The sequence below is a fragment of the Struthio camelus genome, chromosome 3, assembly GCF_040807025.1.
Source record: "Struthio camelus isolate bStrCam1 chromosome 3, bStrCam1.hap1, whole genome shotgun sequence".
Taxonomy (NCBI): Eukaryota; Metazoa; Chordata; class Aves; order Struthioniformes; family Struthionidae; genus Struthio; species Struthio camelus.
Genome location: NC_090944.1, coordinates 77,817,393 through 77,833,373, shown reverse-complemented (window position 1 = coordinate 77,833,373; position 15,981 = coordinate 77,817,393). Strand labels below are relative to the sequence as shown.

At 40.2% G+C, this 15,981-nt stretch overlaps 1 protein-coding gene across 7 annotated transcripts in view; it reads left to right on the top strand.

Moving 5' to 3' along the window:
* SYNJ2 (synaptojanin 2) overlaps positions 1-15,981 on the top strand; it is an 88,245-nt gene that overhangs the window by 15,754 nt on the left and 56,510 nt on the right. For 4 of the 7 annotated variants that reach the window (XM_068938607.1, XM_068938605.1, XM_068938602.1 and 1 more), the window contains exons 1-2: positions 37-538; positions 11,373-11,459. Coding sequence is in view for 2 of the 7 variants with exons in the window: in XM_068938601.1 (XP_068794702.1) it covers positions 418-538; positions 11,373-11,459 (208 nt within the window). In the remaining 5 variants the exon portion in view is untranslated. Of the gene's footprint in view, positions 1-36; positions 539-11,372; positions 11,460-14,264; positions 14,280-15,981 lie in introns of those variants that run through there. The other 3 variants (XM_068938603.1, XM_068938600.1, XM_068938604.1) reach the window with 3 other exon arrangements.

The window sequence follows — 15,981 nt, the reverse complement described above, 5'->3', positions numbered from 1 at the left end:
TCCCGTCCCGCCCCGCCTCGTCGGGGGCTCCCCGGGGAGGAGGGAAGTGCGGAAATCCAACGCGCTCGGGAGCTCTGGCGGAAAAGCCCTCGGGGACCGCCCGTCCCAGCGCCGCCGCCGCAGCTGTGCCCTGAGGTGCCAGGGGACGGCGGGGAGCGGCAGCCGCAGGCTCTCCGCGCCGCTGTCCCGCCGAGGCGCCCGGCTGCCGGCGCCGCGCAACTTCTCCTCCGCCTCCCTCGGTGCCCTCCCGGTTGCGGAAGAAGCGGGCTGCGAGGACCGGGTCCCTCGGCGCCCCCCGCTTCCCCCGCGGGGGCGAGGACCTGCCCCCTTTTCCGCTCACTTGTGGAGAGCGCGGCTCCGCCGCGGGACGCGATCCCCCTCGCCCGCACCGCCCACGCTTGGCTGCCTGCGGCTCCCATGGCTCTGAGCAAAGGGCTGCGGCTGCTCTGGAAGCAGGAGCCGGGCCCCAGCGCCCTGCTGGAGGCGCGCGGCCGCCAGGACTGCCTGCTGCTGGAGGCCGGCACCGTGGCGGCGCTCAGTAAGTGCCTCCGCGCCGGGCGGCGGCTTCCCGCGTGGGGCCTGGGGCGGGGGCAGGGGGCTGTGGCGGGGGTGGGCGTGCGTTGGGGCTGGTGGTGTCTGGGGTGCCGGGGGCACACGTGTGTCTGTGGGGTGCGTGTGGCGTCTGCGGGGTCTGTGGGGTGTGGACCCTGTGGACAGCTGCTCGGTGTTGGGGTGTGGCGGCAGCAGCCGATCCCTGGGAGGTTAGAGGCACCCTTCCTTGTCAGGTGGAGAGCAAAGGGAGCGTGCGGACCTGGCCCCCTGTGAAACATGCAGGGCTCAGACCATAGGGCCCTTGTCCCCCTCGCTTTAAACCCTCGTGTCTAGCACGGCCCTCGGGGCCTGCCGTTGGCCGAAGCTGCGGGGTGACCCCTGTGCTCTGCCTCGGCCGGCATCTCAGGCAGCATCTTCTCCCTGTGCAACGCCAGGCCGGCTCTGCCCCTCACCGGATGCCTTTAGCCTTCTCGCCAGGAGCCAAGATGGGAGAAGCAGGAGAGGCTACCTGCCTACCGTGGTGGCCGTGGTGTCTCGGTACAGAGCACCTTTCCTGTGCGAGCCTTGTACAAGCCTTACTGCAGAGGAGGCTCCAGATAAAGGGATGGGGCCCTGGTGCCTCTTGAAGAAACTTCTCTTTAGCTACATCAGGTCACAGCCATCAGTATAGACATGCAGCTCACAGCAGAGATTGTGTTGGATGACTTACTTGAGATTAATGTGCTGTAAAGAAAACATGACTCCTTGCTGCAGTGCCGTTCCTGCCCTTGTGATTTGTGCTGTGTATAGCTGTTAACCGAGTGTTTGGTCCTTAATGGAGGAGCTCAATTCTCACCTGGGGCAGTGAAGTCACAAACATGCTCAGGGGTATCTCATCTTGCTTTTTGATACTTGCTGCCCATGAGTTAATGCAATGGCAATGTTTAGACAGTCACAGAAAAAAAAAAAAAAAACAGGTGATTGAGAACGTAAGGTGCAATAAGCAATGCGAGGGAACATGTTGTGCTTGTGCAGTGTTATTAAATTCTTTTGCATGTAATAAAAGTCTTATTCCTGCAATCATGCTGCTGTTTACAGTGCGATAGGAGTCCGTATTCAAGCAGCTGAAAGGAAAGGGGGAAGATTTAAACTGTGAACTCTTTGTAGTAAGAACTGTGTGTATTTTGTGCTTTGTACAATGCCAGTTACAATGTCAGCACTGGATCTGGGCCCACAGAGAAGAGCCAGGAGGGCATGAAGAAGCTGAATTGCATCTTCCATGATACACTGTAGCAAGGCATCCAGACTAAAATGCTTCGCTTCCAGATATTAGGGTTTCTATGTATGAAGAAAGTCAAAAAGGTCTACAGGTGGCAGATGATTTTTATGAAAACAGTTCTGATAGTGGAAAAATTTTGACTGCTCCTGATAAAGAGCTGTTATTGTCATACGCTGGGATTTTTTGAATTTTATTTTAATTTTAGATTGCATGATACTTTGTCACTTCTGTTTCTTGTTGAATTTATTGGTAATACTAGACCTTAATGTGCAGAAAAAATGTGTAATTTTTTTCCTAGGGTTTTTTTTTTCAGTTGTTAATAAACTGATATGTAAATTCTACAAAGTAAAAAATCTGGCGGTATTGACTTACGTTGTAGCCACTTTTCCAGATCCAAAAACCTGTTGGCATTAAAGCTTTTCATGGGCATCAATGGTTTTTGATCAGGCTTTTGTTATTCTGATAAAAATCCAAAGCAGCTCCACTATCTAAAGCAAAAAGCAGCTCTACTATCTAAAGCAAATGTGCATAAATAAAACTGAGAGACCAGTATTCGTCTAGTGACTGAGCCATTTGTATTACAGTGCAAAAAATCTTACCAGCCACTCCTAACTAATTACAGTAGCCTTCTCTCCTCCAGTGTTGCCATCCCCCATGTTAACTGCTATAGCTAAAAGTGATGATAGAATTTATGTAGACTCTTTTAAAATGTGTATTAATTTTCTGCAAACATTTTTGAGTAGTGTAGTCTGTGTAGTGGCATGTTTCCTGTGCCTTTGAAAGTCAAATGTCACCTCTTGAGAAAACTGTAATCATTCGTGTACTGGCATCCAGCCTACTCCATGTTAATAGCTTTATCATTTTAATTCATTTGATTTCTCTTTGCCTGCTTGAGTTGGTTCCTATATTCTAGGAAAAGCTAGTTTATCCAGTTGAGCCTGTTCAGTTGGTTTCTTCTGTTGCTTATGAAGCAAAGAACCAGAAAAGGGTAGAAAAACCAGCAATAGGCACTGTGATGGTAAATTTACAAGAATTGTGAAGAGGAAACTCCACAGCCAGGGTGATACCAGAAACAGCAACCAACTTTGTTTTGTTTGACTATAGGTTAGTACTGACTGTAACACGTTTCTGTGGAAGCAATATGTGTGTTTTGGATATACTAGTCTTAGGATCATATTAATTTTAGCCTAATTTTCCATCCCTAAAATACAATCTTAAAAATTGCATACCCGTGCCTTATACAAGCTTCCACACGTGATATAAAAGCAAATACCTACACCAGGAGCACTCAGGTTGTACAGCAGTTTATACAGTTCTGCAACAGCAGCCTCATGTGAGTAGAACTGTAGAAGGGAATAATCATGGACGGACAGTGAAGGACTGAAAGCAAATTTAGTCCTTGATCAGTGTTATTTTTCCATAATTACCACACATTACTTTGCTCTTGAACAGATATAGGACATATGCTTTTTTTTTTTTTTTTTTTGAAGCTTCAGTTGCTGCTATAAGATTTTTGTACCAGAAGAGACTTACATGTTTTCAGTTGAATTACCTCCCTTCCTACTACCTGGTTCAGGTGACAGAATGGAGTGAGAACCATCCTAGAAGAAGAAATGTTACAAGCAAGTAATCTAAATGTATGAGCCCAGTGTCTATACAGGCCATAGACCTCTGGCAAACCGATAATTAATAAAATCTTTTCAAATACGTAAAACAAAAAATTGGTATTATGTTGTGAATACAAGACTATATACTTTCTTCCTCTGTTAGGATGTTGTAAAAATCATTATGATTTTAGTTGTAAAAAGGTTACAGTTCAGAATTTCTGTATTGCAAGTTTATAGTTTTAACTTGAAAAATATTTGCACATTTGATATCTCAGTACTCGGAGAGTATTTTGGAGATCTCTAATTGTCCAGAAATTCTGAAGTTTATAAAGTAAGGGCACTCAGGCTATAACTGAAGTTTAACCTAAGAAGCTCTTGAAAGAATCAAGGAAACAAAACACTATACAAAACAAAAACTAAAACTATAGAGGGAGATCTAGCTACAGCCCCTTAACTTTTCTGTATAGTACTATAGCAGGGTAACCACACAATTTGATGTTCTATTATAAATTAAACAGTGTTTTTAAAAACAGTGGGGTTTCCTCTTCTCATGAGGTTACTGTAGGGGGGAGGGTAAAACTTGCTGTTTAGAATTTAACAGTACATTTTGCAAGAGGCCTTTTTTGCCATTAGTGGCCCTAAAGTTTTAGTCCCATCCAGAAGGACAGGTGATAGCGTGAAACAGTCCTTCCAGGGATTCTCTGAACTAGAACGTCACTAGTTAGCTTCTGCTATGAGAGAAATGTACAGTAATGAAGGATGAGGAAAAATTGTCATTGATTTAAAAGCTTTTGCTTGCACAGTAGTGAATATAGATATAAGTGCAGTTCCTGCTTCCAACAAATTACAGTTTTAACACTTTATAGATGAAATGAACAGCATGCTGAAGCTCTAGTGCTAAACTTTTTTTTATATTTAGTTAACTTCATTATAATAGGTAATCTCGGTGAACTGTCAACCAGAGTGTTTTACCAGAGAAGTTGAGTATGTCACAGAGAAGTCACAGTATGTGACTTTTTGCAAGGGCAGAGCTAAAGGGCACACAGTTCTTTTTTGTAAGCACTTTGATTCTGGAGTTACTGTTGCTGAAGGTTTATACACCTGTCACGATGGATCCTAAACTACTGTGGCCTTTTGGAAGTACTGAAATACAGTGATGGTGAAGTGCAGATTTTTGCAGATAAGACTACATGTTTTTTTTCCAGGGGAAAAAAAAAATCCCAGATCTGGGAAGTAAGTCTTTACTAGAGAGAAACGTGGTGTATAGTTTGCAGAGCAGCTCTGCGGCTGCTCTGCAGCTTCAGTTGTGGGTAGAGTGTGTGTGGTGACTCTGGTGTGGCTGTACTAATACTCTGAGTGAAATCTGGGTATAGCCTTGCAGGGCAGGGATGTAAAACCAGGAAGTGGCACTTATTTACCTAAGTACTTTTTTCATACAGGATGCAGTCTCGGTGCTGTCTGTACCTGCACTGTTTACAATTAGTTTTAGTTTTGTATTTACGTGTGTAAATATGCTACTGAGTGGGGCTAGGGAAATCAAACACCGCTACTTGTGCAGACTCGTATACGTGAAATGACAGATGTATTGTGACTGTATTTCTATGTACTATTTCTATACGCTGTCCAAACCAATGAGCCCTTCAGCATGACTCATTTCACTCTTATGTTGGGGTATTGATAATCTCAGTATTCTGTTTGCATTCCTAAAACCTCTTGTTCTAAAACTTTCCTAAAACATTTTTTCTGTAGTGTAGTGGTGATCAAATGTTTTCCATTTGGGGAGCGCTACAAATCTTGTAGTGGAAGTAATCCACTTGACAGTAGCCTTGCTTGCTTGCAAGGAACAGTTGCAAACTGTTGGATTGTTCAAACTGTGGATTCTCAGGCTGAAATTCACTCCTCTAGGTTAATAGGAGCAGCAATATGTGTTACAATTCTTCTGCTGTTGTTGAAATGCAGATTGGGTATATAGAAGAGGGAGGATGTATTGGCATAAATGTAGAGTGTAGATTATAAGATTCGTATTCTGTCTATGCTAGGAAACTCGAAGTGGTTGTGAGGTATAAATTTTGCTTGCTGGACTATATCTGTAGTAACTGTCAGTTTCTGTATTAATAATGTGGTCCTGCCATACATTGCACGTAAAGATAATGGTCAAGCTGCACAGGTGGAACTTTTCTTTTATCTTTATATTCTTGAGATGACTGATTCAGACCACAGGAAAAGGCACTAGAAACCTAGCATTTTCATGAGTCCATTCTTCTTCTTCTGTTGTGAGTGAATATATATCCATATGTACAAATACAGGTTATACTCTATATGAAAACATAATCCCTCACTAGGGTCAGAATGTTACCAGCGTAATATAGAAATCCAGTGAACTGACTTTTCCAGAAAGGCTGGTTTTTTGGTTTGTTGTATTTTCAACCAGGAATATTATTTTCTAGAAAATGAGTAAATACATTATTTAACATTTTGAACAACCAGACATTTTTAACTGTAATTTCGCTCACAGATTTCTTCCTAGCCCTGTATTGCTTGACCTGTGTGGTATCACAGAATACAGCCCATCTCGCATAATGCCTGTGTAGCCTAGGTTGAATATGAAAGGGAAGGTTTTAGTGATGAAAGATAATGAACATAAATGAAGATAAAACAAAGTGCTTTAGGCCCGTCTGAGGATGACAGAAAACAGAAGTTGGAGGCAAGTTAATCATCATTCTCAGATGTCTTTTTGTGTATGAAATTTTTGTCTGGTTGTGTATTTGCTTTTTCTGGGAGAAATTCATGCTCCTTTCCCCACGTGCTGAAAGAAGCGCCAATATGGAAACAAGTTATTGTGGCCACATCACATCAAACCTATGGTTCTACAGGTACTTAAAAACACTGTAAGTACCACTATATATATATGTTTATATATATTCTGCAGCTAAGCAGGTGTCTAAATATTTGCGGAACCAGGCTTAAGAAGTAGAGGAGAGAGCCAGAATCTGTAACCTTGTCCTAGACTCTTTTCTTAAAGACCTCTTTTTTCTCTTGCACCTGACGGTTGCAGGTGTTACTGTCTCTATCCTTAATGTGGGATTTGGAACTATGGTACCTTTCTGCCCTCTTCTTCCTGTCACTGAACTTTTAGGCACCGTATATTTGAAGAGCCGTGTAGGTTCCTGCTGAACTCTGTGGGAGTTGAATCAGTCCTAAGGAAAGGCTGACTTAAAGAAACTGCCTAAATCTGACAGGTTCCTGCAAGCCATGAAATAAAATTTGCAGTTTGTAAGTGAGAAGTTGTGCTTGGGTAGTCCCTGTGGGACTTTAGGTGTATATGTCTCTTCATGGTGTTTTTCTTTGACTGTGAAATATTTTACGCTTTGGGAAAAGGTCACTTGTAACCGGGTTTATTATAGGTTGATTTCATTGAATTAGTGTGCGCATCTTGTTTTGCAAGGTTTAAAATCTTGAGCTAACGTGCCAACCTTACACATAATTTACATCTGGAGCTTTTAAATACTTGATGCTTGAGGAATGCGTATAGTGTGCAGATCTGTAAACCTATTAAGAATGCACAACACAGTTGTGGTAACTAGTGCAGAAGGGTGGATATTCAATTATATGCTTAGTGGAAGGAAGGTTTACTGAAAAAATATTAGTGGGAAGCTTCAGTGGGGCTTGGTAATTGCTATATGTACTCTGTAATACCTGCAGCCATTATTAAACAGTAAACAAATGCACTATGTATTTTGAAAAACTTGTTCTCTAAGTAGGAATCTCTCAGGTGAGTTTCATCAGCTTCTGCAGCGCCTACTGTCATTAATGATAAATATATATTTCTCTCTCTCTTGCTTGAAAATAAAGGATTCTGCATGTGAGCAGGGTACAGTTAAACATCCAGTTGTCGTCTTAGGTTTTCAAGCAGACAGCTCTTACTGCCTGTGCATTTCAGAGCTTTTGTGAAAGTCATTACAGAATAAGAACTTTCTCTTTGGAACCTTTAACAGAAAATCACAGAAGTTATTTTCATGTTACTGATTGGAAAAGTGCTGTATCTTTGGACCCATCTAGCTGTCAAATGTTGTAGCTTTTAGCCCCATTTCCCACACTGTTAGACCATAGACTAAGTTCCTGGAATCTAGCTGGAATAATTTTAGTCAGTATCATGAAAATTACTTCAGTATTCTTCTGTTAAATCTTCTGAAGAGAAAATTCTAATGCCATAATTCCCATCTCCCTTTCTGTGCTTGCCTGTGTGCTACCACCCACAGAATAATGTTAACAAACTATGCAACAGTTCTAATTTGCTGTGGTGGGAAGTCAAATGGATAGTTAAACCAGCCCTGAAATTATTTAAAACTCTCTAATTTGTGCAATGAAGCAGATTAGAGGTGAGCATGTGATCCATCAGCAGGGCTCAGCTGTGGGTGCAGCAACTCCTGTTAGAAAGGCAGCAACTTCTTAAAATGCTGCACCTGTTTCCAAAGTCATCACTGTCTTCTTAGAGGAAAGGGGTCTGTAAAAGAGGGAGTGGAAAGTATAATATTCTAAGTGGCTAAGCAATCTAGTAAAAGAAAGAACCTGTTAAGCACCAGATTTTTATTTTGAAATATAACACATGCAGAGAGTAAGGACTCTTTCCTATGTTACTTGATAACTCCATAATGTTTTACAACTACAACAATTCAGAATTCTATAGTATTTTTCCCTTCAACTCTCCTCTTCATCCAGCATAGGCAATAGCGCATACGTTAGTTTTGTTCTACCTCTAGTCATTCACCTTCTGGTTCTGGCTCGTCTGTGCTAGCATGATTTGCAAATATTCCTGGAGATGTTTCAGACCAGTTTTGATAACATTTACTTGAGATTTAATAAAACAACTTGTTAAGATTTAGAAATGTTTCTTTTTAATGATAAGATATGAACAGGACCTTTTGCAATGTCTTTTCAAAATCATGCTTTCGTTGGTCATCCGTTGTATGCATTGCTTTTCATCGTGGTGGTTGCTGGGGATTCCTTCTCGCTCACCCACTTCAAAAAAATTAAAAATTGGCTGGGGTTTGTCAGAATCCAATGGAGCTTCCCAGTGCTCAGGGTGAACACAGCCCGGTTGTTATTGCATGCAAGCTGGGCACAGAGTGAGACATCACTGTGCTGCAGGGTATGAGGGAAGAGTAATGCCCTTGAATCACGAGTGGCTTTTATAGAGGTTATACAGGGTGGAGAGTGCCTGCCTGGCCTCTTCTATGTGAAGCCTGGTCCCTTTCGTACCTGAAGCCAGAACCCTATTAGGAAATGGCGGTTTTTGAAATGCGTCTTAGGAGTGTAACGGGCCAAGAGTCTTCCAAGTCCATCCGTAGCTGTAACGTTCCACTCCCTCCCCCGCAAAGTCTGGTCTCTACAGGCTGAAATTTTCTGGCCTTCTGTGTCTGCATGGACCATTGGCCAGCAGCTGTGTCTGTGTGGCACATTCCCTCATGCTTTGTTGACACGTGGGGTCTTACAAGCATGGGGTATCTTCCAAGAACGCATGGAGGTAGTCGAGGAAAGATCGCTTTGTCACTTTTTTGGTTTCAGAATCTAAATTGCTTCAGGGAACGGAGTGGACCATAGAATAAATAACAGAATCTTCCATATGATAGAAGTTTGCAAGTTGTTAGCTGACCTGAAAGGGTGGCAACACAGCACAGGACCCTCCTGAAGCTTGCGTTAGAAACTGACTCCTCTCCTTCGCATAGCTCTGCTGAAGTTGATGCCCTGACTGATCTTGCTGTGTTGGCAAATATTCTGTCCAAAGGTCTGCCCAGAGGGAAGAGGTATTTCTGTACCACTGTCGGCAAACCAAACTATTAGTTTGGTGCGTTTTGGGAGTCCTCTGCCAGGAACTGAAGTGCGTGCAGTGCTGCTGGCTCCACCTGGGAGACTTTGGGGTCTCCTGTGGACACTAACGTCAACCACATCTTGCCATTAGCTGCATGAGTTTTGTGTTGCTTAATTCCACGCTGGTATAAATTCTTTTCTTTTTAGACCATGCTCTTAACAGCCACGTTAGAAGCCAGCTTTCCAACCTGTAATTTTATTTTGAAGAGTATCACTGTGATTTCAGGATGCCTTTTGAATGCTTTCAGGTTATGCCTAGCCTGCCAGTTTGCAAACCCCCACATTAGCCTGAGATCTGAATTTCTTTGCTGTTTCTGTCACACTCTTTTTTCCTACAGGTGGAATACTTGGAGCAAGAATTTTGTTGATTTTTTTCTTTTCCCTTTTAAAGGAAGTGAGGATAAGGTTTTAAGACAGAGCAAATGAAAGAAAAATATCAGTATGTTGTTGGTATCTTTCTCTAGTTACTAAAGATGACACGGAAAGAGAAACAACACTTTTTAAAAACTCTTAAAATATATATATATAAAGAAGGTTCAACAGAGAGATTTTTTTTTTTAATGAAATATTTTTATATTGTGTCTAAACAGTTTTTGCTGAAATTTTCTTTGACGGGCCAAAGAACTGAGCTTCCAGAGTCTCAGTCCATAAGAGGTGCTCCTACTGAATATTTAAACTGTTGCTGCCGAGAGTTTTACGTTACCCACTAAAGATCCCTTTATCCTCTTTCTATTGCTTATGTTTTATCTCACTGGTATGTGTAGTATCAACATTTTACTAGCTTCTCGTTATCCATGCAGTGTTTCTAAGAAAGCAAAGTAGATAAGTTGTGCAAGTTTGATGTTAAAAAAAATTAAGAAAATATAATCTCATCCGCTTTAATCATCACAGATACAAAAACTGAGACAAGTGTATCTTTATTTCCTTTGGAGGTTGCCTCTCCTAAGGACTTAAGAGGAATTATGCGAGTGGAATTATTCTTCCTTTCACTTCAAAACGTCAGACGGATGAGATTTGTACTTGTTTTCCGTGCTTCTCACTGAGCTACTTGCTTCTTGAGTTTATGAAAAGAAATCTGTTTCTTTGTTTTCTGTTTCATCATCTATTGCAGGCAGTTCAGTTTGTCCTTTTTATGCCAGCTGGTTTCAACATTTTTTTTTTAACTGTTGAAGTTTAATAGGAGCATATGATTGTAAAATATTGGCTAACCTCTAGAAGTACAATGTTTCTGTTTATTTGCTATTCAGGAAGTAGATGGACATTTGAGGATCATAGCCTGTTTTCCTCATTCATGAGGCTAAATTTACTCCTCATTTGAAAATATATATAAAACGCAGACTTAGTAGTTTAGGAAGTACCTCATTTTTGACCTAATGTAGTCTGTGACAAGTTTGTGCTATGTTCTGGCTTAATATCTAAATGTTCCGTCTGTGGGACTCTAATAACTCCACTAGTCAGTCATTGCAGAAATGTACTAATCTAACAGCATCTGGCCCTTTAATTTTATTTATTTAGTTTTAATCAGCAAATTCTAAATATAAGTTTAGTTCCTCTTGAAATCAACTTCTGACATGCTGATATTGCTGAAATCAACTTCTCACATAACATGATCTGACACAGACAAATATCTATCTTGAATAAATATTTCTGATTCTGTTTGAAATTACACTATGCAAATCTGGAAATGGAAATCATCTTTTCTTGTATGTCAAGAAAAGATATATTACATTTTAGTTTATGGCCAATTAAGTTTTTTTTGTTTGTTTTTATTTTAGAAGTGTAAAGTTTAATGCGTCAGTATGAGCCTTTGCATATTCTGATACTGATGTGGTGTCTGCTAACATTTGCACAGCAGAATAATAGCTTTACTTATGATCATGATGTAGGGCAGAGGCAATTCACTCCCATAGAGCTGTCCCACCCCTTTATGACTGTATTCTTAAAGCAATGTAAAGCTGTGTGTGTACTCTAGTTGTTTTGTTTATGGCATGAAATGACCCAGGAGGGATGGGTATAGACTCTAGCAATCTGAAAACTTGGTAAGAACTGGAAAACTAAGGTTTGCTACCTTTTATTCTGTTTCTCAGCTCCAGAAGAAAAGGATGCAATTAAAGGGCAATATGAAAAGCTCTTGGATGCTTATGGCTGCTTAGGGGAACTTCAGCTTAAATGCGGTAAGTGTCTAACTGTATGAGCGAGATTATAAAATGCCCGGACATGCTGGTACTCTGTAGTGTCAAATAGCTAAAGTTGTATGGTTCCTTAACTTTTGAACACTAATTGGACCTTGTTACATACAGTTAGGGAAAGGTCTCTTTCTTTTTCTATGTTGTGTCAAAAGCATGCTGCCAAGTGATTTTGAATTTTTTTTCCACTTTTGTTTTGTCTAACATTCTTAGCTGCCTGAAAATAATTGTAATTTTTTTTACCGCATTTGTCCAAGCCAAACACTGATTTCCCTTTTTGTTTTGGAGGATCATGTTCAAACAGTGACTGATCATGGCCATCTGAGACTGCAGTCCTACAGGCTCGCAGTCCTTGCTATAATGCTCAATTTCCTCTAAATGGGTAGTTCATATGGAAAAGGATTTGCAGAAGCAGGCCTTTAACCTCAGCTAGTATAGTGCAGTATATGTATTGTCATTCCTGTAAGTTTCTGTACCGTCTGGGAATCTTGATTTAGCAAAGGACTTTTTATTACACAGCCTACAGGAGGAATGTTAATGGAAATGGCATGTTATAGGAACAGGACTGCAGTCATTGATTTGAAGGTAGTTCAGGTTGTAATTCACTGATGAAAGAGATACACCAAGACAAAAAGTCAGTGATATTAAAACATGGCATACTTCAAACCTGGACATTATCTGTGTTCGTTAAAGAAAGCCCTATACGCCTTATTCCCATTGGCTTCTGACAATGAGCCTTAGCTTTGACTGGGAGGAATGATAGTACTGTGCTTTACATATAACTCAGTGCTTGGTCAAGGGATCTGCCAAAAGCAATGGTAGTGTGAGCACTGCCATGTTTAGGCCAGTACATGGAAACTTACATTTTTTTTAAGGCCCACCTACCGTCTTAGGAACTGAGTGCTATGGCTTGGGATCGATTTGAAGTGATGGCTGCAACCTGAGAGATTTCTGTTTCCTACTTTAAAACTGTAGATGCACCTAGTCAATTAAAATTAATGTGGGCTTTTTGTTTGTTTTGTTTCTTGTGGAACAATTAGGCATTTCTATGGAGATTAATATCAATTTGTTAATGTAATTAAAAATGGAGGGCTTGTGGTTGTTTTTTTCTTGGCGCTTGGACCTGTTTTTCCACATAGGAGTTTAATTAATCCTGCTGTAATAGTGAAGGAATGCAGCTATTGAATTCAAGCTGTTCAAGCTGCGGATGAGGGTAGTTTCTTGTACTTGATGAGAACTAAATGAATCCTTTAAATCCTTTTTTAGTATTTGTATTAAAAATATGAATGATTTCAAATAGGGTATGAAATATACTCAGCCTTACTACTTACCTTTTCTTTTCCTCCTTTATTTCTTTGTTCTCCATGTTCTTACTTTTTTTTTAAAAACCTGCTTAACTGAAGCGCTCGCAAAGTGTGAGTTTTTCCTCTCTGTGCTCTGTCACTACACCTCTGTCTTGCAAATATCTTGGTACAGGGCCTCCTTCGGAAAGGATTGTTAAAAATTTTATTGGTAATTTGATTTTTTTTAAAAAGTTTAGTAATAAGGGCTAATTGCTAATTGTGATCAAATGAAAAGTCAGAAGGGTCATGCTGTAATGGTAAGCAAAGGTAAGCAAACATTTTCCACTGCTGACCATGTTTTAAAAAAGCAAAGATGATTGCTTGCTATCTCACCAGTAAAATGATAGCTCATTTCACAGTCTCGGTTAGATCCTTTATCTTATGTGCAAGTACATTCCATCCCTTTAGCTATTGCTTACATAATAGATTAACATTAAAAAGCAATGTAATGTAACATTTTTGCTTTTTTTTCTTAATGCATTCTAGCAGCTGCAAACAACGACATAATTGCTCAGTTCTTTGCTGACAGTGATGAGTTAGACCCTGTTCAGGAGTCTCACTGTTTTTTTCTCATTAGTGGAGACCTGCAGACCATAAGCACTAAATTAACAGAAAATATTTTTAAAAGTATATTCCACTGGGATATTAAAAGAGTATATTTGTGAAGCAAAAGGAGAGACTTTTTCAAGACATGAAAGATGTCTCTGAGAACTTTAATTAATCTGTAAATATTGCCAGTTAGGAATCCAAATAAAACACATTGTACGCCTGCCAGAGTAGATCGTGCTTTTCACAAGAAAGTAGATGAAATATGTGAAGCTGACTTACAAAGTTAATGTTTCCCAGCAGTAATAACATTCACTTCTATGTACTTATGTCTGTTAACATGACTCACTAAGTTGTCCTGCTTTCTTTTGTGAGATGGATGGCAGCAGAATGAATCGTACAGTGTTTCTGAGCTGTATCTCAGCCAAGATTTTGCTGCCAAAGAAGATCTAGCAGTGCAAATACATTTTAAGCAATGCGTTAAGAGCTGGATTTGCAGTGTTTGGTTTAGACGCTGTGATGTCAGGAAGGATACATATATAAGGTAGTATTTTCATACCGTTAACAGTGTAGGTTGTTTGTTTTAATATAGCTACAGTATCTGGGGAGATATTCAATTCATTTGACTGTGTATATACTCTTGCTCTTACATATATAGTGTGTGTGGTAATCTAGAGGAAGATTTTTCAAGCACATAAAGGACAACTAGATGCCTGTTTCTTATTTCTTTTGAATATTTCCTAATATGTAATTGTAATTTGAAGAGGGAGAAAGAGTATCTTTGAGACTAAAATGAGGATCTGGGAAATCTTGGTGTTTTCATCATTCTGCTGTAGATTTCCTCAGAAATTTTCAGCTCATTGCTTAGAATCATATCTGCTGTGCTCTGGTGCTGAAATCCAGCTGATTTTGAAAGGAGGTAAGAGATCTTTTGAAAACTGTATTTGAGAATTTGGCTGTGGCCAAATAGCCTTTGGGCTATAAGGTGAGGGTGAAAATAGTTCCCAGACATTCATGCTTATTAATTCTTCTTGGATGCTCAATTGCTAGAGTGATACAGGGATGCGTAAATGAGAGGTTTCCATTTTAACAAAGTTAAACTCAGATCTGATGCCCGTGGAAATGGAGACTAGTAGATCTGTGCATAATTTGGAAAGCAGCGTTAAATATGGTTTGAAAAGTAAGAAACATTTACTGGATACTATAACAACAGATCAAAGTTCCAGAAAATACAGGATTGCACTGAACAAGCGATCCAAGTTTTCATTTGAAGTATTGCTATGCTGTAAAATGCAAGTGAGAGAAGGGACTAAGTGAACATCAGGATATGGCATGCTTGTATTAGAATGGAGAGAGAACAAAAACTGGAGTGAATTAACTTTTAAAAGGAGAAGGCAGTCTTGAATGAAATGTTTGCAGCTAAGAAGGACAAAATAAGAATTGACTATTGCCTATTTTTCATTGTAGCTCATGACAGGCAGCTCCGAAATCATCCCATAATAATCCCCATGCAGGGGAAGCAATTGCCTTGAGTCATGCAGGCAGGTTAAATACAGCAACTGCAGCTTATTGTTGGGTGTGACGTACCAGAACTGTATTTCCTGTGGTGGCCTTGCTAAACTTTGATTAAGGCAGTTGGCTTCGCAAGAGCTTTTTAAAAAATGGATGAAGTTATTTTTGTCTTATTTGCATGCCAAATATTCTCCATCCTCTGACTCCAATGTGCAACCTGGTAAGAGGCCATTCAGCACATATTGCTGTGAATAGTTCACTTCTCACTTTCTTTTGAAAGTGTTCTTCGAAGCTGATTGTGGTGATTTATAGCTGTAATGGGGCAAAATAATGATTGACGATATATCAACACTTATATCTCAGTATCTGAGATCAAAATTTGATCTATAGGCTTTGAAAGAATATTTTATTTTTCTTTAGTACTGTTGGTGAGTTTTACTTTTTCATAGATGAGTTGCTCTAGTAAGCATGACTGATAAGGAGCACTTCAGTTTTTGCTGATATTATGTTATAGCTCCCTTTAAAATATCCCAAATTGTATCCCTAGGAAATGAGGGACATTTCTATAGTTCTGATCATCTATTGCAGGTCTCATATTCCTAAATCACTTTTATTTTTGTGGAAGTTTAGAAAGGCTAAGTGAAGAAGGATTATATATTACACTACATGGAAAAGTGCTGTTTTTTTTTTTTTTTTAATCTGGTTTTTAAAGCGAGGGGCCCTGTAAATAGTTTGTAGCTGATATGGTTGTTGGTACAAAGTAAAGTGCAGAGTCAGACCTGGAGCCTCGATTACTTCACAGGAAAAAGTTTTCCATTTTCTGGGTTGCTTTTCACTGGCCTTTAGTGCTGGCCCCATTTATCATTTAGCAAGCAGTGTGTCTTTGCAGCTGTGTCAGCTGAATGTAACATGGTTTCTGCTACTATGCTAGACATGGGCATCAAGGAAAATTACGTTTTTTTTCCTCCCAGCTTATTTCCGTTAATTACTTTTTTGTGATAAGAACTGTGGACTCCTGTCTGAAGAAATAAGACTGGAGTTTAGCCTGTCTCCTATTCCAAATATGCAAGGAGTTCCTCAGTGCAGGAGCCTAAGTAGACTGGCCACAG